Source organism: Chanos chanos, chromosome 10 (assembly GCF_902362185.1).
Source record: "Chanos chanos chromosome 10, fChaCha1.1, whole genome shotgun sequence".
Taxonomy (NCBI): Eukaryota; Metazoa; Chordata; class Actinopteri; order Gonorynchiformes; family Chanidae; genus Chanos; species Chanos chanos.
In genome coordinates this window covers 36,452,193-36,472,223 of record NC_044504.1, presented here as the reverse complement: position 1 = coordinate 36,472,223, position 20,031 = coordinate 36,452,193, and the positions used below count along the sequence as shown (strand labels likewise).

At 39.6% G+C, this 20,031-nt stretch overlaps 3 protein-coding genes across 4 annotated transcripts; all 3 read left to right on the top strand.

Moving 5' to 3' along the window:
* Nucleotides 1–157: 157 nt before the first annotated feature.
* On the top strand, nt 158–4,272 carry pttg1ipb (PTTG1 interacting protein b). The gene is made up of 7 exons (XM_030786251.1): nt 158–298; nt 1,227–1,279; nt 1,822–1,930; nt 2,363–2,465; nt 2,808–2,873; nt 3,007–3,053; nt 3,377–4,272. Exons 1-7 carry the CDS (start codon nt 202–204, stop codon nt 3,418–3,420), a joined length of 519 nt encoding a protein of 172 aa, XP_030642111.1. The 5' UTR covers nt 158–201; the 3' UTR covers nt 3,421–4,272.
* Nucleotides 4,273–4,528: 256 nt separating this feature from the next.
* On the top strand, nt 4,529–8,398 carry sumo3b (small ubiquitin like modifier 3b). Of its 2 annotated transcripts, XM_030786252.1 has the most exons (4): nt 4,529–4,619; nt 5,630–5,758; nt 6,088–6,159; nt 7,372–8,398. In XM_030786252.1, the coding sequence occupies exons 1-4, from the start codon at nt 4,599–4,601 to the stop codon at nt 7,432–7,434; spliced, it is 285 nt and encodes a 94-aa protein (XP_030642112.1). In that variant the 5' UTR covers nt 4,529–4,598; the 3' UTR covers nt 7,435–8,398. The 2 variants fall into 2 exon arrangements, with proteins under 2 accessions (XP_030642112.1, XP_030642113.1); XM_030786253.1 differs by lacking the exon at nt 6,088–6,159.
* Nucleotides 8,399–9,260: 862 nt separating this feature from the next.
* Nucleotides 9,261–18,218, top strand: pofut2 (protein O-fucosyltransferase 2). The gene is made up of 9 exons (XM_030787623.1): nt 9,261–9,445; nt 9,881–10,131; nt 10,408–10,552; nt 11,712–11,822; nt 11,937–12,003; nt 12,115–12,240; nt 13,299–13,479; nt 16,646–16,769; nt 17,859–18,218. The coding sequence occupies exons 1-9, from the start codon at nt 9,261–9,263 to the stop codon at nt 18,010–18,012; spliced, it is 1,344 nt and encodes a 447-aa protein (XP_030643483.1). The 3' UTR covers nt 18,013–18,218.
* The last annotated feature ends 1,813 nt before the right edge of the window (nt 18,219–20,031 follow it).

The window sequence follows — 20,031 nt, the reverse complement described above, 5'->3', positions numbered from 1 at the left end:
GTCTGTCTCGCTAAGAAAACTTGGTATTTCTTTCCAGTCAAAGCCCAATCGTTTTGAAACACTTTGATAGGCTGTTGTCGTGACGTTGCAGACGTCATTATCATGTGAGAAAGTGATTTGGGCCAAAACAAGATTTCACATGTAGCTGTGTGTCGAATATTCGAAGTGCTAGTGTTCGTCGTGGTGATCTGCAGTAAGAAAATGAGAAAAGCTGGGGAAATTTTGTTTTGTGTTGTTGTCTTAGCTTTATTAAGCTGGACGGTTGTGTTCGCACAAACGACACCATCCCCTGGAACAAGTAAGTAGATTACAGTTTCGTTGTTATTCACTTTTTTCCGCCTACTTTTCTTTAAAAAGCAATTAGCCCACAGTTAGCTCGCTAACATTTTTGTCGGTGTGTGTTATCTAACGACACTGCCCAAAACGTTCTTTTGCTAGATACAGCAAATGATGTTTAACTGAAACGATAATTACAACTGAGTAAATTGTTTAACAGTATTCTGTACATAAGTTAGTTGCGTTACAATGGACCAAACTGTTAATAGCTGAAGATGCGAAAGTCAAGGTAAATAAATACAGAGTTAAAACAAATCAGACGGTTAGACTCATTCTTCAATTCAGTTGCTATTGGTTTTTAAATGTTTTTTTACTGGTGTTCTACTGGATGTTTACTAGATTTCAACTGGATGTCTACTGGGATTTCCTACTGGATTTGACCTGGAATTTCCACTAGGGCGGAAATCAGAATTGTCGGCCATTAATATTAGCTATCGTGACTGTTAAGTTGAGTTCCCCATAACATGTTGCATGAAGTGTTGGGATAAGTGGGTCACGACAGGTTTGACTGAGTTAATGTTTGAGCTTTTACTGTGACGAACCAGGCTGTGAAATCGTCGTTGAAGTAGGACGTTCCTGCGCACTACAGTATGAAGAAACTTTCATGGCTTTGGAGATCATGAGTTTCGGCTTGTTTTCGTCACATGATTAGTCATAATACAGAGGCCTTTAATTGTAAGCCACACCAGGGATTTCAGTGCATTTCACAATGGTTCCTGTGCTTTACATTTAAGCCTGCTAAATGGTTTTACATATTTGTTCAAATGATCCGCACACAGGCAGCAGTCACAGTACGAGATGTTACAGTACCTCTGATGTGATTTCTCTGGTGTGAGGTTATTTTTTGTGAAATTTTTGTTTCTAGTCATATTTTTCTTTCTTGTTCGCAGGTTGTGCATTAAAATCCAACACGAGCTGTGATGAGTGTCTGCAGAACGTATCGGTATGGGCCTTAGCGTTATAAGCTAGCACCGAGCTTCCTTTAACTCACCAGGAAGGCAGCCGCATACACACTCAGTTTTACTGTAACTGAGTAATCTTTTAAATGATTCTGCGTTGTCCTTTGTAACTTAACCTTGCCAACTATAAACCAGTCCGTTTACTTATTGCCTTTAATGTTTTTCATTGACTCGAGTGTGCTGCTTGTGTTAGAAGTTTATTGTTTTATACATCATTGAAATCATTATCAGACATACCTGGAGGAGGCATATGCATTAGTGTTTTCTTTCTAAATTGTGTTTAGTTGTTTATCCAGAGTTTAGTTCATTGTTATTAATGCTCTGCACCTCTGGTTATACCAGTGTCATAGTTTTATTTAAAAAATGCACAGAAACACACAGTTTACCCGCTCCCCACTCTTTCTCTCTCTCTCTGTGTGTATGTGTGTGTGTGTGTGTGTCTTTCTGTGTGTGTGTGTATGTGTGTGTGTGTGTGTGTGTGTGTGTGTGTCTGTGTGTGTGTGTCTGTGGTTTAACTGTCCTGCAGTGTCTGTGGTGTATCGCGACTCAGCAGTGTGTTGACTACCCAGTGAGGTCTGTGCTGCCCTCTCATACCCTGTGTCCGCTGGCAGAGGCTCGATGGGGACTGTGCTGGGGTAAGGTAGAGTAACACAGTACACTGTATATCTGACAGTGCTAAACATGAATGAATGAGTGAGTGAATACATGAACGCATGAACCAGTTTCAGTTACTGTGTGGAGAGTGTGACTCTCAATTTTACAGTATTTTCAACTAGTTTAACTAGTGTTTGAAATTTACAACAAGAGTTAACATACAGAAGCTGAATGAATGAATATATCAATGAATGAATCAATCTGTGTTATTGTATGGAGTGCGACTTTCAGGTTGAAAATATTTTCAACGAGTTCATGACATTTATGACTAGTTAACATGCGCTAGAGTTAACCTGTAGGTTTTTGGACTGATTCCAAATTCTTGTAACTGATTTATTATAAAGCGGGAAAATGACTTTTTAGCTTAACCTAAGGTGTGAACAGTACAGTAATTTTGGTTTTTCTCCCTGCAGTGAACTTCCAGGCTCTTATCATAACCATGTCAGTGTTGGCTGGGGTTATCATTATTGCAATTCTGGTCTGCTGCTGCTCTTGCTGCAAGTGTGGAAATGCTGGGTGAGTTCATTGTCATTCAAAGCTTTGATTTTTCCAAAACAAACCTCCCTAACACACACACACACACACACACACACACAGAGTTTTATCATTATTACTTATCTATCAGCCATTTTATGGCATAATTTCTGTCAAATCATGCAAAGTTATAACGTGTTCTTTTCAAGACAGGAAAATAGAAAACATACAAGGAAACCTTTTGGTGTCTTAATATTTTGACAAAATTAAAATGGTTGTGTCATCTTATGCTGACATGCTGTAGATAAGCAGATTGCTAGTGTAGCTTGAGATTGTGTTTGAGTAATAAAGCACATTGTGAAGTTGCCTGCCTTTCTGATTAAGGTCCAGGAAGAGCGATGAAAGGTTGGAACAGCAAGCTAACTTGAGAAAGCTTCGGCAAGAGGAGAGGTAATATAGGAAAATATTCCAGTGGAAGGAATTTTTATAACCTTGTTTGATGCTTTGTGTCTTATTTTATTTCTCGCACTCTGAAGCATGACTGTAATCTCTAAGCACATTGTTTTTCTTCATGTGTTTGCAGGAAAGCAGAGATGAAGTCAAGACATGATGAAATTCGCAAGAAATATGGTAAATATTTTTACTTGTTCGTTTATTTTTCACTATAATGCTTAAGAGTATCCTGTTTACCTGAAAATTTGCATTCAAGACACTAAACAAATATTTGAAGAAATATAGATTATGTTTGAATCTGTTTTGAGTCCAAATGGTGTGAGAGGTGGAAAGACCCCTACATGGATCAGTAGTTGCAGGATGTATAGATACATAGCCCTCTAAATTGTCTGTTATTGTTATTGTAACTCTTTAAAGTGGATTTTTAAAAACGAGGCTTTATTTTAAAGCCTCATTCTGTGTGCTGTAGTATGATGTTTTTGTTTTTTGTGTTGCTCTAGGTCTGATGAAAGACAACCCATATTCAAGATTTGAAAACAACTAAGAGTGGATTTGAAAAAAGAAAAAGAGAAAGAAAAGAAAACAATCACAGTCTTTTTCCCTCTTTTGCATCTGCTTATGACAATGTCTGACTGAACCGACTAGCTGTGAGATTTATACGACAGTGTAATTTAATCACGAGAACAGATCGCTACGCTGCTGAAATGGAAGCAAAGAAGCATTTCAACACCTGAAACTGATGTGTGTTTATTCTTTAGATCACTGGTTGTCCGACTCATTTCCATTCTTAATATTTCTCTGAAAAAGCGTGTGCCGATTTGTTCTGTGTTATATCCAAAGTATTTGTTTTTATGTTGGTTTTACAAGGTTTTTTTTTTTCTCGGCGTCATGCTAACATCATAGCTATACCCATATTTATCTACGCGTTTGTTAAGCACATTTTTTAGTGTGGTATTGCTCTGGAAAAGTTAAACATTTCATTGTAAACAAAGATAAGAACAGGACCAATATGTCTTTATGACTTTTTGACTTTGACTTTTTAGAAAGACATGTAGCCCTTGTTGAGCACAAAACAATAGTAACATGGCTAAATGGCACTGCTGCGATTTTTACATTTTTGCTCTGAACTGAAATTGGTAGTTATACCAAATGTCTGACAAGTATTGTAATGCTTTATAACTGTAAACTGAAAGTCAAACCACAGGCTGTAGAAGTGGTAACACTCCAAATTGTCACATTCTCTCGGTTGCACTGTTTTGAGAGAACTGATTTAAACGAATAGGTTTTCACTCTTTGAAAGAAAACGTATTATGAGCCACTGAATCAAATGTTCTGGGCTGAAATTGTGTGAATGTCATACAGATTTCTGGAAACACTCAGCTGTATCTTTACTTTGTGTGTAATAAAGTTTTTACTCTTTGATTTAAAAACTTTAATTTTGAAGAGATCGGAAACGGTTTTTATGTGTTTGATGGATGTAGACCATATATGGATTGCTCTGACAAGTATCACTTCTCACAGTCCTCCTACTTGTGAACGAGCTCAGGCCTATGCGCGCGCACGTTCCGCACTCCCGCTATAAACCACGTGATCTAGCACGGACCAATCAAAGGAAGAAGCTCTTAATGCGCGTTCATAGTCAAAGGGGAAGACGGAGAGGTGAAAAGCGCAATTATTTTACTAATTTAATTGTAATACCTGAAGCACAGAAACTACTTCAAGATGTCTGAAGAGAAACCAAAGGTGGGTACAAAATAGTTTTTGGAGCCGTGCAAAGAGTAACGCTTTATTCTCTGTGTATTGATAGGCATGGTTTGCTAGATTCCGCATTTGAGCGGGTAGAAAGGGAAAACAAAGCAAAGGTTGGTTGATTTGCGGTTTTTCGGCATGAAGCCAATGTTGTGCTGCAGCAAGTTCGCTTGTAAGATAACCACGGTATCTACTACTTCACTTACTCAGACCCCTTAGCCACTCAATCGAGGCAGCAACTCTTAAATTGCCGTAGAATTTGTTTTTGCACGTGGAGTGAAATTGAAATTTGCGCCACATGGGCATCTGAGCGTATTTTCATTGAAGACTTGCGGCGCTAATTTGCATTGGAGGTTTTCTCTGTTTTGGTTGTGTTGCTGTCCGGCTGTAAAGCTAATTTAGCTATTGCAACTGAACTGGCGTCGTACGACCCCCGGATATCGAGATGGAAATGCCGCAGAAAGAGCGTATCTTGTGGTAGCTAGGCGTATGCTAATATCGTCCTGTGCATGCTCCAAAAGAATCGCTAGATTATAGAAAACTACAGTCTGCTGAAAGATTTGATTAGTTAAGGGAAATTTAACGCAACTATGCTGTAGAACCGTTGGTTGCTTAAGATTATATACTGTATTTTATTTGCACAATGCCGGGTGCAACCAGCTTCAGTAACGTTGTGCTGTGCTCTTCAGTTCAGAAAGCATCAGCCAGATAGCAATAGCACGCTTGCTCTTTCTCCCCCTTCGAGTGCTGGCGGGCTCTACATGTGCCAGGTCTCACTATTTGAGCACACAGCAAAGTTAGTAAACCTCTAACACGTAATTTGTATGATGCATCTCAAGGAAGACAGAAGTCTCCCTGGTATAATGAATGGCATGCTTCGAGGTTCTCCCTCTAATACCTTTTTAATAATAAATACTAGACTCTCAGTTCCCTCACTGTCTCTGCTTTTATGTGTCTGATTATTTGTGTGGTGTGTATCACTCCCTTTCTTGACTGTGTTTCAGGAAGGCGTGAAGACTGAAAATGATCACATCAACTTGAAGGTGGCAGGTCAAGATGGATCAGTGGTCCAGTTTAAAATTAAGAGACACACCCCCCTCAGCAAACTTATGAAAGCGTATTGTGAAAGACAGGTAAAGGTCACTCTTCCTTCCAAATTATAGGCAGACAATTTCAGAAAAGGCCCAACCTTTACAGTTCGGAAACAGAAAAGGCTCATGTGTACCTCCTAAAGTTCAGATGGAGTAAACCACCATGTGGTGGTTTGGTAATGATGTCACTCTAAATGCCGTAACCAGTCAACAGACAGATATATCAGATATATGCAGATATATCTCAACAGTGTGTACCAGCAACACCTGTCTAACACTGTTTGATTCTGAAGTCCTACTGATTGACGGAGATGTTTGAAACCGCTTTGTGTTAAGCGTGCTTTAACATACTGTTTTTCGTTTGTTTCCAGGGTTTGTCAATCAGGCAGATCCGATTCAGGTTTGATGGACAGCCAATCAATGAGACGGACACGCCTGCACAGGTAGGTCAACACGAACGTCATGATTTCCATGCTAAATGGCTCAGGTTTCCAACAATAGAAGTAATAACGTCTGAGATCATAGTCTGAACCTAGGTTTGTTTGCGTAGGTCTGTTTGAAGTATAAATCCAACCTCAAACACATCATTCTTTTCTTTCTGTCTAATTTAGTTTAGATAAAAACGGAAGACATCAAGAGCCTATAGCCCTGTGCGGCGTCCAGTTTTTTGCTTTGTCTTTTTTTTTCTTTCCAAAGAGAGGTCAGTGTGGACTAAATATAGTGAATTGTCAGAAACAACATTGACTAACATGTTTGCTGATACCATGAGACATTCCCATAAACAAACAAATTAAATAACTGGCTTAGATCACGCCACCAGGAAAGTAACCTGACTCATTGTTTTCTGTTATGACTTGACACTGAGTGGATGATCATGTATAAAACACACAAACACATGGAAACTGATATCCACAAATCTGACTTGCATAAAGAACGACCAACTCGGACTTCTTGGTGATTCGTAATAGGATAGTGTTGTACTCTTCTGTTGATATAATCATTTGGTTCAGTGTAGCTGTGCTGGAGGACAGCAGATGTGTTAGGTATGTAATCTTGACAGTGAGGTAACGTGTCTTGTAAACGTGTAGGGAGGTGAGCAAGTGCGTGTGAAGCTGGAGAGGTAGTGGCTTAACAGAAAGGGGTTCTATATGACGACATACCAGAGGTCACACGGGAGAACGGTTCTGAGTTGCCGTGGCTAGAATGCCAACACAGTATAAAACAACCTAAAAGTGATTAAAGGTTTGATAGCGTGTCGCTGACTTTATTGAAGAGGCATCAGAAGGCAAGGACTTGAACAAGAGTCTTGCGCTCAGGTCCGTTAACACCAGACGGCAGGAATTGGTTAACCTGTTTTGAATTGAGTTCCCATTTACCACTCTGACTGGTAATCAACTGCCATTGCAGGTCATTTTAGACCAGCTAATGTAAGAGTAAGTGTTAACAATCAGGCCAAATAATCAAATACGGGCAAAGCATCATGCCAGAGCATCATGGCCTTTGGTTTCTGTCGCATTTAGTTTATGCCTGAACCAAGACGCTGCTTATTCAGAATTCGTGCCTGTTCTGGCTCGAACTACTTCACAGCGATGCGTTGCCTGCCACTCGTGTCTGTGATCATATTCCTCAAGGTCACGGTTTGTCTTTATTTCCAGTTGGAGATGGAGGACGAAGACACTATTGATGTATTTCAGCAGCAGACTGGAGGAGACTGCTGAAGACGGTAACCCTGGAGAGAGCATCAACTCGCTGATTTGTGTTCTTTACGGAGTCCGTGTCTTCTGCATACCAGTTCCACTGCAATCCAGGGAGGGTGGCGGAGATGGAATGAGGAAAATGGTCTATTCTCAGAATAGTCATTCTTAAAATCCTGTTTCCCGTATACACTTGTCCCAGAATTGTACTGGAAATGCTCAGCTTTTTTTTTTTTTCCCTTTAAGTTTATTGTATGCCTATGAAATACATTTTGTATTGTATATTTTTGTGTTCCCTGCCAGTGAACAGGGGGGGAAGGATTTGTGTAAGAAAGGACAACATTTTAGACTGTAACGGTGGTCTAGGACTATTGCTTTTTCATATTTCCATTGTCATAATATTTCAGTAAATCACCAATGAACTGTCTTTTTTTTTGAGGGACTGTTAGAAAGCTTTGGCCACAGGGTTGCAGCCATGTTGATTATCCAAAGGTAACAGGAAAAAAAAAAAAAAAAGAAAAGAAAAGGGAGTTGAATGCTGGTAGATCAGGTCTTGAACGAGATGTTCTTTTTAGTATGGTATTCTTAGAGGCTGTGGTGCAGCTGTGTGTACCTCATATTTTAACGTTTGCTCACGATGTGTTCCTAAACGTCCTCCTCAGCAGATGATCGTCAGTGTCGCCGTCACCGCCGCGTTTCTTTTATCGCCTTAGGCCTGTCGTGCCCTCGCGCGTCAAATCTTCCACGCTGCTTTTTTTTTTTTCCCCCCTTTTCTCCTGAGTACATGTGTTTTATTTCATCTCAGTGTTTCATAAGTTAAGGTAACCTCTCTCTTTATAAAGTTACGTTTGGTTTTTTTTTCCCCTCTCCATTCCATTCTTCTGCACACATTTCAGGATGACTGCAACTCAGGCCTGCAGGACGTGCGTTTTTTTTCAGTTCAGATGAAGTTGTGGACGGAGGGATCGGGGGTGGTGGAGTGAGAAATCATTCTCAATTTGTTTTGTCTACTGATTTGTACATTTACTGGTTGTCCTTTACTACTGTATACAATAAATATAGTTTGATACTCAGGTGAATTTCTCAGTGTGTTTGTAAGAGCATGCTCTTGTGTGTCTGTAACGCTTATGTAATGCTTGTTATTTTTAAATCGGCCTTGTGGTGTGAATGATGGGTATATTTCCATATTATCTTTGCGTTGGAATTTTCAGCTCCTGTTCTGTTGAATTTACCTGTGTCAAGACATGGAAGCTAGAGTCAAAAACCAAAGGATTGCAGCCAATGTCCTCTTAAAACTCTGTTCCTGTAATGATCACTTGAATTCAAACTATTGAGGAAATGAAATGAGAGAATTCAAGCACACTGATCATAATCTTAATTTCCACACTTGACTCCAATATAAATTTGAACAGGTTTGATATGAGATGTGGAAGTATTCTGCATGGAATGTTGGGTAAAAACATCCATCTATCCTTAGAACGTCACTACGTCAAAGAAATATCAATGGATTTGACAGGCAAAGCCACCGATGTTAAAACCAATAAAATTTTGACCCTGGAAAACGCGCGCGCACAACTTCACAAAACATATTTTTAACACATTTTCAAGAGACCTTGAGCGTTACTGGTACTCCGGTTAAGCGAAGAAGCGCGATAAACGATGACAGACAACTTAAGCATTAATGTGGAAAATGGAACTTCAGTGGTTACATTAAGTTTGTTCACAGAATGTAAAATTTTTTTTTACTTCCCTCCACCACCAATTATTTCAGAAACACTACAGTTGCTATGCAACCGCAGAAGCTTGCTTGAACATGTGTGTCTCTCCGGAAGTGCGTGGCTTAGGGAGAAATGGCGGACCACTGGAGGACTCCCGCGATAGTTGTGTGGTGGCATTATTTACGTTTGTCTGTATTATTACTAATTACTTCTTCAGTGTTTAAATATACAGCTGCTTCGGTGGAAGGGCAAGATGATTTATTCCGTGCGGGGAATTCAGTGCTCATGTCAGCTGCTGCTACAGCACGGGATGTACGGTATGTTAGTTCTGATATAACATGCTAGGTCTAATATAACATCATTTTATTCCAATGAATTGATAAGTTGTTTGAAAGCACATACATAATCGTAAATGTATACTTTCTATGCATTATTCTTACGCTGCTGGGAGTGGTTGTGTGGCAATAATGGGAGATCTTATGGTTTGAATTAATGTGCGCGTTTGGAAGTAGATTTTGAAAGGCGTGCCATGCAAATAACGGTGTCTTAACATGAAAATGGTTATTTTGTTAAATAAATCGATGTCATGCATGTTTTCCTCAGTGTTTCCACATCCACTGTACTCATTTCCCTCTGCATGTATTACCGCTGATCGCACTAAACTAATCGTATCTGTTTTCTTCGTAGATTTGTCATTATTTCAATGAGCTTGTGTCAGCTTGAATCGAAGAACTGAATTTTGCAATCCACAGATACCTGCTGTATGACGTGAACCCTCCCGAAGGTTTTAATCTGCGCCGGGACGTGTACATTCGTATGGCCACCCTGGTCAAGACCCTAAGAAAGCAGGGTGATTGGGTGCTGGTGCTGCCCCCCTGGGGTCGTTTGTACCACTGGCAGAGCCCAGACATCCACCAAGTACGCATTCCATGGGGAGAGTTTTTCAGTATAACCAGCCTACAAGCCAATGTGCCTGTCATAGAATATGAAGAGTTTATTGCTGGTATGGATCACAATGAGGTTAAGTGCCTTTCTTCTGAAAATGGAAAAAAAAAAAAAAAGAGAAAGAAACGTTTTTATTTTGGCCAGTATCAAAACTAAGAGTATTAATAAACGACCTATGGTCTTAATTGTGCTTGTTTCCAATTTACCTGCTTTTCAGTCGTAGTTCGAGCTGATATTACGAGGTCACTGTGTGTGTGGACTACAGATGGTCATCCATGTTCTTAAGTACTCTGTTATTGTGGGTTTATGCACCTGTGTTTTTGTCTGATCCCAGAGTCTGGTGGACCCTTCATCGATCAGGTCCTGGTACTGCAGAACTATGCAGAAGGATGGACAGACGGGAAATGGGAGGAGAAGGTGGATGAACGGCCCTGTATTGAACGCCTCATGTATTCGAAAGACAAACAAGGTTACTACAGGTAAGACAGGCATGGGACCATCACTTATAAATGTTATGAATGTCATGAATGTTTGGTCATTTGTACAGAGGAATGGTAGTTAGGAAGATATGTTCGGTCGTTTTTTGAAGCTTGCAAGAAATTTAAAACGTTGACTAAAGTGGTGTAAAGTGGGTATTTTTTTTGCTTAATGGTATGCCACCTAAAAGATATTCTAGCATTTACAGTAGATGCTTATGTCATAGCGGCTGTTTTTATACGTGAAATAACTGATGTGGAAATTGTTTCAGAATCAAGAGGCATGTGTAGGGGCAGGCGTAGTCAAGTTTCAAGTTTTATTGTCATTTACTAGATAACAATGTAGACATCATTATCAGCAATGAAATTCTTGAGCTCGGGGCCAGCTCAGCTTGCGAAGTGTAAACAGTTAAATAACAATAAGAACAATAAGGTAGGTAGTATAGGGGTACTATAAGGGGGTATATATATAGCATAAATAGAATGTACAGTGTTGAGAATATAAATATAAGAGACATGGAGAAGGTGATAAAGTGTGTAGTGGGCGAACAGTCCTGAGTGGGACAGTCTTAAAGTGCATGTGCAACAGCAGCAGTATGTGCAGCAGCATAGACAGTTGTGATGTACACAGTAATGGTAATGGCTTGGGTAGAGAACAGTGCAATATGAGTCATTAGTGCAATGTGAGTAGAGTTATCAGACTGTTATCAGACTAGTGGTCTGAGGGTCCAGGCAGTGTGTGCATGTGTAGTGTCAGTGGTTCAGGAGTCTGACTGCTTGAGGGAAGAAGCTGTCTCTGAACCTGCTGGTACGGGTCCGGATGCTCCTGTACCGTTTGCCGGATGGCAGGAGCGTGAACAGTCCGTGGCTGGGATGACTGGGGTCTTGAGATTGCATTTGCATTTGCATTTGCAGTTCTGAATGCATGTCCAGTTCATTCCAAAAGAGAGGGCAGTTCATTATTTAGATGCGTGTTAGCACATTACTCTTTCTCATGGTATTAAACAGGCAATCTTTGTTTCAGTCCACGAGAGTAAAATTACAATGAGTGATACGGCCTATGAACTGCAACATCGGAAGTCCCATGATCCTTCTGATGATAATATTGATAATATGATCTCTCTCTTTCTCTCTCTGTCCCTTTTCTTTTTTTTTCTTTTAGGGGCTGGTTCTGGGGGTATGAGGAGACAAGAGCCCTGAACGTGACCTGTGTGTCTGCTCAGGGCCATGCCTCCATTTTAGCTCCTTACCTACAGCAAAACGCCACAGCAGTGTACGCTCCCCTTCACTAAACTGTTTTCTGTGTCGAGTTAAGGTCAGTGTGAAGTGGCATAAGCTGGAATCTAGAAATGTCTAGAAAAGCTCACCCTCTTAACCTTTACCACAGGTCGGTGATGCTGGACAGAGCTGAAACTGTCCTTCACGATCACTATGCAGGAAAAGATTACTGGGATGTAAGTCGTGTGTCTGGATTACTAATAATGTGGCCTTTGAGCATAAAATACTGTATTAAATACTCGCAGTACTAAATTCATAGACTTGTTCTCTTCCTTTGTGCTGTGTAGACACGGCGTAGCATGGTGTTTGCTAAACACCTGCGCATCATTGGTGATCAGTTCAGAGCCACATACTTGAATTCAACTGATGAACAGGATCAGACTCCATATAATGAAGACTGGACACGAATGAAGGTGAATACTTGGTACTCTTTGGATTCTTATGTAATTATACTGCTGTCTTGAAGGTGAATACTTGGTACTCTTTGGATTCTTATGTAATTATACTGCTGTCTTTCTCTACTTTATCCATGTCGTTAGCCAGAAGTGCACCATGTCTCTAAATGTAGAATGTATGTACAGTGTTTCATGGTCCTTATTTTCACTGTCCATTTTAGTAATTCAAAACCTCCTTTAACATTGCTTAACTGAGAGGGAAGTCTGTTCAGAATTAGAACTTTTATTCCTTAAACTTGCGGATCACTCATTGGCTCGATAGGGATGGTCACATGGCTAAGTTAGCCCCACCCCTCTGTCATTTGTGCTTGCTTTTAAAAAGCCATGTAATTGTAGTGGAAGAAAGGTTGAAATGAATTGTGAAAGAATTGCTCTGCGTAGTCAAACAAACAAACAAAAAATTATGTGTTACATCCACATCTCTATATTTACTTTTTATGGGAGTGTTGATAAGTTCTTCTACAGGTGACACAGAAATGTCTATGACATTTTTTGTGAGAGATTTCTCAAGCTGGTCTCAGACATCTACACCAGAGTACTTTAGTCTCTGTTTGTTGATCGTCTTGACAGCACATCTCAGTGATCAGAGCGCTAATAGACCAGATTTGATTTGTCTTCAAATTTTTCCATCCAGTTAACATCCAGTCATTTATCATTTCACTCTGCCGTGTTCATATTCGTCTTGAGGAAAAATGACTCACTGGTCCTTCAGTATTGATTTTAAGAGACACTACAATGTCACTTTAATAATAATAATAATAATAATAATAATAAGTTTATTTAGAGCCCAGTATCACTTTATAGTCTCAAAGGGCTTTACATGTCTATAACAAAGTCAAATCAAAATTATATTATGCATAAGTTGGAGAAAATAGATAAGTCTTTAGTCTTGTTTTAAAGGTATGGAGAGAGTTTGCCTCCCTAACTTTGTTCACCTGTACCATAGGACAGGTATGTTCTGTAGTGTGATTTACCTCTTGCTCAGCAGATGAGACAATTTGATTTTTCTGCGACAGGCGAGGTTGGGCAGCGCTAAGGGGGGCCCCTATCTGGGGGTCCACCTCCGCAGGAAAGACTTCATCTGGGGTCACCGAGAGGACGTGCCCAGCCTCAAAGGGGCGGTCAAGAAGGTCCGAAGCCTCATGAAGAAGCACAAGCTAGAGAAAGTCTTTGTGGCCACTGATGCTGATGAAGAAGGTACCGCAGATGTCAAGTAGAGGGCGCTAGAACTCAAGACTTTCGATATTCATTTAACAGACAACAGCATTAGGTCCAAAACTTTCAGGATTTAGTAGGTAGTCTGTGAGCTTCATTTGGACTTTAGATTGAAACCTTTCTTTGTCATTTCCAAGTACAAGCGAGAAAAAGTCTTTGTTGCCACTGCTCCTGATGAAGAAGGTGTTGCTTATGTCAAACATTAGAACTCGAGAGTTTTGAGACAATCAACAGACAACAGCCTTAAGTCCAAAACTTTCAGGATTTAGAGGGTAATCTGAGCTCTTAATTTGGACTCCATATTGAAATTTTTTTTTTGTCATTATTTTTCAAAATGATAAAGATTGCACCGGTGCACGCAGCAGTAGGTCATTTTTTTCATTCAGTTTTTTCCCCCCTCTGTAACTCGTCCCAGGACAGTCATGACAAGGCAAACCAGAAGTGTTGTAGAAAAGCAGCTAACTGCAATGGGAACAATTGCTTAAGACAGTTATATCAATATTTTTCTAATCTTTCAGAAAAGAAATGCTGCTTTCCAACCCCCATTATTGTCTGGTTTGAGGTCAAATTAAGACTTACTGGCCAAATTTAGTGTTTTCTGATTTTGTGCCAAAAAATAATTAAGGAAGGGCAGCTGTCATAAAAACAGATGTGTTTTGGGCCTTTGCCTTCCTCAGTGTGGCAACACACGGTACCTGTCACACAGTAAAACCTCAGGAATACCAAAAGAACAAGGAACGGGGATATGGGTACATTGTTTTTTTTTTAGATAATGGTTGTCCGCAGAGAAAAACTGGGCAATCACCCTTATCTTGTCTCCTATGATGTAACTCCTGCATGTGCGTTCTGGAAACCGGTCATAATCTGTGAATGACTGTTTAAGAGATTACGGGTCAGTCCAACTCAAATTTTATGCCATGACGCCCCCATGAGAATTATGTAATTCCAGACCCATGAACACAGAAGTTTTATGAACTGATCTGTCCTCTTGCCTTCTTCTCGGGGAATAGATTACATCATAAAGGGCACTGAAACAATATTACGTCCCACGGTTTTGCATCATTAAGTTATCATAGAGAACTGATATTACACACGCTTCTGTTTATTCGGGTGTGGACGCCACACAGTGTGGGAGCTCTATTGACCAGTCAACTGGACTCCTCGTCCTAATCTGCAGCAGGTGCGAGATTGGGACAATAGATGTTAAAAAGCATTTCACTGAATAGTTTGTGAGGGGGTGGATCTTTAATTCGGCTTTTTCAGATGGAATAGCCACCATGGCTAGTTGCCCTTAAAATTATTACATCATTGCATTCCACTGAACTTATCTTATTATCAGATGTGTAATTATTTGTTTAAAATGTAATGATTTGAACATTTTTTTATTTGTTATTATGTTTCACACAGTGTTAGGAGATGAATTTAACTCTGCTGCTTATAATCTGATTACCCAGTGTCAGGTGGAGTGGTTTATTGACCGTGACATGTGATGATAGATAGATATTTTTTATATGGTGGCCTGTGCAGGAAAAACTTGTTTACTGGTTAAAACTTTCCTTTGCCAACATGCCTCTTGTTGCTGATTGAAGTTGTTCACATGAAACCTGTGAAACTACAGGTGTGTATAAATGGACCGCACAACTCACTCTCCCATAATTAGCTTCAGATGCAATATCAACACCCCCCCCCCCCCCCCCCCCCCCCCCCCCCCCAAAGCATAGTATGCCACTCAAGGGACATGCCAGTTTGGGATACTGCCACCAGTCCTCACCCAAGTCCCAAATCACCCCAGCAGGAGCCATGTAGAGGAAGGTACAGCCTCTTAGAAGCATATTATCTCTGCCAGAAAAAAACCGTGAGTGGGAGTGTGCGTGCAATTATACCAGTGCTATTCAGTGGGCCCAAAGCGAGCTCCAGTGGCCTAGAGGCGATCGCTGTCACATTCAAATGAAACAACGGATAGTTACTACGGTCGATTTTGATTGGGCAAGAAGCATTTCATGAGTGCAGACGTGTAAAGGATATTCCGCAACAAGGTTTTGCGTTGAAAGATTTTAATGGACGATGCGGAGGTGAAGAACCGTTCACGGTCTTCGTTAAAACTCCTTAAACTCAAATAAAAGGTTACGCCTTTATTAATGCGTTTATTAAACTAGCCTCTCTTATAAGAAGCAAAAGTTCCGCTGTAACCTCGCCGTCACTAACTTTACAAAGTACTAAAATTCAATTTTACTTAAGGTCAAAATAGTCTCTACGTGTATTTGCTTTCATGGACAGTTACTTACCTACCTATTGCATTAGTTTCACAACAATCACAGAATTTTGTCATAGTTGAGATATTTTTCAGCCAACCGCTGGTGTGACTGAATTGAATTACTGAATTACTTGTGAATTACTGAATTACTTGTGTATTAAATGGTTTTAACGCATAGCTTTTAGCCAGTCAGAATCGAATATTCGCCCAGACCATGATATAAATATATTATAACAGCACTGGGAGATATTAGCATGGACACCACTCAGCTTTACAGTGCCATAAATATGTTGCTAGCCACAGAAAGCCAGTACCGGTTTGTCAGCAAGCTACAAGTTTTAGTCTAGTCATAGGCTAGCAAAATATGGCCCATAAACAAAACCTTGTTTTGAAATCTGGCTCATTTGAATGTGTTATTGGAAAGCACTGAGCTACTCTGGTCTGGTCTACTGGGTCCACTGCTGTCACACTGGACTGACTGTGGCTTATAGCTAGACAGACCGTTGTCCCTTTTTGAGGTACAAAAAAGCAAAACAAAGAAAAGTCTGGGAAATGATCATGCTAACATTTCTGAACGTTTTTAAGGACAGGACAAGTGTGATGTTTAACTCTCTTTCACAAATTAAGAACCTTTACCTTGGGTGTGGCCAGTCGGCTCCCACAAATAAGGGATAGGGTTAATCCAAAGCCTGTGTGAGTTATGGAACAGGTTATAAGACAGCGTATGTGGTAACATTTTTTGCGCAATCACGTGTCCACGGCCGGGGGAAAAAAAAAAAAGTCGCATTTGTCATGTTGTCCGGCCACTCCTCTTTCTCAGAAATATTCCATTTTCAAAGAATTCAGATTGGATAACGCCGCGGCCATGCTATTTATCAAAGATTTTGTTTACAGAGCTGGGCAAACTGAAGGAGATGCTGCCAGAGATGGTGAGGTATGAGCCTACAGGGGAAGACCTGGAACTGCTGAAAGACGGCGGGGTCGCCATCATCGACCAGTGGATCTGTGCCCATGCAAGGTACAGCTGACCCGTAGACGAGCTTTATCTCTGTTTCCAGTCACTTAAGCACATCCTGTATGTGTCGTTTTCCAGTCCCCCCTGGTTCTCCCAGTGTCTCTCTTTATGTGTTCTTAATGGTTTCAAACTGAACCAAAACTGGGCGGAAAAAAAAAAAAAGAAGAAAAAAAAAAGAGAAGAGAACGGTATGTAGGCGTTTGCGTCCTTTGGCGTAGCAAACCTCAATAAACCGAAGTGATAAACAAACATACCTCAGCCGCACCACTGAAAGTGAGTAGATCTGAGTTCATTTAGCAGTGCCTTTCAGTGCGCCCGCCAGCACACTCAGAAACTGAATACATGATTTATGGTGTCATTTGTTTTGTCAGGCAGTGCTAATATTTAGTGTATATAGGGTCTATTTGAGGGCTAACTGTACAGAATAGCGATTTTTGCTTACACGTTGCTTACTTCTGTAGTTGCTATATTTTAAGTGTTCATGACATATGGCAAGTCCCGGGGTCGGTTATGTAATGACACAGCTCGCCAATTGCTTAAAAACAAATTAAAAAAAAAAAAAAATCATATATATATATATATATATATATATATATATAAACAGTTCCGAGAAATGTTCGGGCCTTGTTATGGACTGAACTGTCTTTTTAAATCAGCATCAACCTGTGTCTGCAAAACCAATGCTTGTTGTTCCTAGATGACTGAGAGATTGTAGAGGTTTGTTTGCGTTAGTAGAACTTTATCTCGGACCGTTTTCTATTGCATACTTCTGTAGGTTTGATTTTTTTTTTTTTTTTGGTTAGAATTATCGAATAGATAAGTGAAGTAGTACTGTATGCTTTCATTTGTGTAGGTGTAAATAATCAACATTCTTTCCATTACATAGTTTGCTCAAAAGGAAAGGCATTCCCAGTGATGCAAGATCTTTCACTGCGAGTTACCTGGGCTGGTCAAAGCACAATGAAGTGGAAAATAGTTTTCATTGTTAAAAGCAGCCTATGTTCTTTTGTCATTCTGTGCTGTGTCAGAATCCCTGGGCAGCCGACTAAGAGGGACTTTAACTTGTCTGTGTGTTTTCTTTCTGCCTTGCAGGTATTTCATTGGGACTTCTGTTTCAACCTTCTCTTTTCGCATCCATGAAGAACGAGAGATCCTAGGCTTTGACCCCAAGACTACATACAATCGTTTTTGTGGTGACAGTGAGAAAGAGTGTGAACAACCTACACACTGGAAAATAGTCTACTGAGCATCCTTATTCTACAAGACTAAAGTGCCAAACAGTGTTAAACAGAGTTTGTTCTCTCTCTCTCTCTCTCTTTTTAAATTAAAAAGTTTATTTACTCATATTCAATATGTGCCATGAGAATGACAAACAGAATTACATGAAGAACTTGAAGACTTGTCAGGAAAAGCAGGTTCCATTTCAGCCAGACAACTGACCCTGTGGTATCTCTTACTTTGTGAAAGTATTATTAGATGTTGTAGTGTCATTGTGCAGAGTACTAGTACAAAGCCAATAAAATGCAGCTTACCAGAAGTGCAAAAGGATGGTTCCAGGGGAAGTATATTGCCAGTGAAACAGTTTTAGGTTTTTTTTTTCATTGTCTCATTTCTTTTGAATAATTTGGGGTTCTTCTCTGCACCAGATAAATGTTCCTAATGTTTTCTTACTCAGTTGTCCTGGGTAACAAATTCAGAAACCTATAGATAATTTATGAATTACACAAAGTAAGGGTCATTGCCCAAATTAAAATACCTCTTTATATTAAATAAACTTTATTTCAGTCTCTGGAATATGGAGAACAAATATGGAATATGACATTTGTTCCAATACTTTTCATATTATTTCATATTCGTCTAGTTATATATAGGTATGATTGGTAGTTGTCTATCTAAAGTTTAAACCACTGATGTGTGGTTGTTTTATTTCAGCCAGACAACTGACCCTATGGTATCGCCCACTTTGTGAAAGTATTATTTGATGTTGTATTGTCATTGTGCAGAATACTGGTCCAAAGTCAATGAAATGCAGTTAATCAGAAGTGCAAAAAGATAGTTCCAGGGGAAGTATATTGCCAGTGAAACAGTTTTAGGGTTTTTTTGTCTCATTTCTTTTGTACAAAATGTTCCTAATGTTTCCATACCCAGTTGTCATGAGTAACAAATTCAGAAACCTATAGATAATTTATGAATTACACAAAATAAGGGTTATTGCCCAAATTAAAATACCTCTTTATATTAAATAAACTTTATTTCAGTCTCTGGAATATGGAGAACAAATATGGAATATGACCTTTGTTTCAATAATTTTCATATTATTTCATATTCGTCTAGTTATATATAGGTATATGAGTGAAAATATACGGTATCATTGGTAGTTGTCTATCTAAAGTTTAAACCATTGATGTGTGATTGTTTTATTTGCCATAGAAAATAATCTTAAACCACTGCTCTGTCAAAGTTTGTGCCTTTTATTTAATCCAGTGGTAAACACAACTGTGCACCTTTCACCCGCTCACCACGAGGACAGTGCACGCCAAATGTGAAAGCAGCTTAAAGAGAATGGAAATATGACAGTGTAGCCAAAGCCACCAGTCAAGATGACAATCAAACCACTGTGAACCACTCCTGTGTTTGTCGTTCCATAGCTGACAGCTGCTCTTAACCGAACGGCTCAGGTCAGGTTAATAAATTAGCCTAACTGGTTCTGGTTACCACCTGACTATGATACAGTACCGCAGTAGGAAAATGTAATCTCTCTCTCTCTCTCTCTCTCTCTCTCTCGCCAGCGTTTTAAATAAAGTTGTTTTCTCCACAGGCCCTCCTGACATTGTTGTTCCTTCTTAATAGGTAGTAGATTGGAAAGTGTCGGTACAAACATGAATACCTTTATTGTCATTGTACAATGAGGTTCAGTTTGTTTGTTTGTTTGTATTTCTTTTTTGAAGATCAGAGTACATGAATTCTGTAAGGAACTCTGCTTTAAGTCTATATTTGTGCTTACCTACTAATTTTACTTGATTTCTTGAGGATTCCCTCCAAAACTGTTTTTGCCCTTTTGTTAAAATGAACGTTGTGTTATGAAATTAGCAATTTAAATAAAGTGCTGTATCTTATATTTATAATCTGGATTATTACTTCCTGTTAGTACAGTTCATAGAAAAAGATTGTAGTTCTTAGTCTCTTTTTTTGTTCTCTAGAAGATATCACTGCTGAATTTGTAAAATAATGATGAAACCCCACATTACCAGGCTGGCTTTCAAAA

Coding starts and splice junctions, on each gene's coding strand:
- pttg1ipb (XM_030786251.1), top strand. CDS start 202: ATGAGAAAAGCTGGGGAAATTTTGTTTTGTGTTGTTGTCTTAGCTTTA. Junction 1,280..1,821: donor AGTGTCTGCAGAACGTATCG/GTATGGGCCTTA, acceptor ACTGTCCTGCAG/TGTCTGTGGTGTATCGCGAC. Junction 2,466..2,807: donor TGCAAGTGTGGAAATGCTGG/GTGAGTTCATTG, acceptor TTTCTGATTAAG/GTCCAGGAAGAGCGATGAAA.
- sumo3b (XM_030786252.1), top strand. CDS start 4,599: ATGTCTGAAGAGAAACCAAAG. Junction 4,620..5,629: donor TGTCTGAAGAGAAACCAAAG/GTGGGTACAAAA, acceptor ACTGTGTTTCAG/GAAGGCGTGAAGACTGAAAA. Junction 5,759..6,087: donor AAGCGTATTGTGAAAGACAG/GTAAAGGTCACT, acceptor GTTTGTTTCCAG/GGTTTGTCAATCAGGCAGAT.
- pofut2 (XM_030787623.1), top strand. CDS start 9,261: ATGGCGGACCACTGGAGGACTCCCGCGATAGTTGTGTGGTGGCATTAT. Junction 12,241..13,298: donor AAGACTGGACACGAATGAAG/GTGAATACTTGG, acceptor TTTCTGCGACAG/GCGAGGTTGGGCAGCGCTAA. Junction 13,480..16,645: donor CACTGATGCTGATGAAGAAG/GTACCGCAGATG, acceptor TTTTGTTTACAG/AGCTGGGCAAACTGAAGGAG.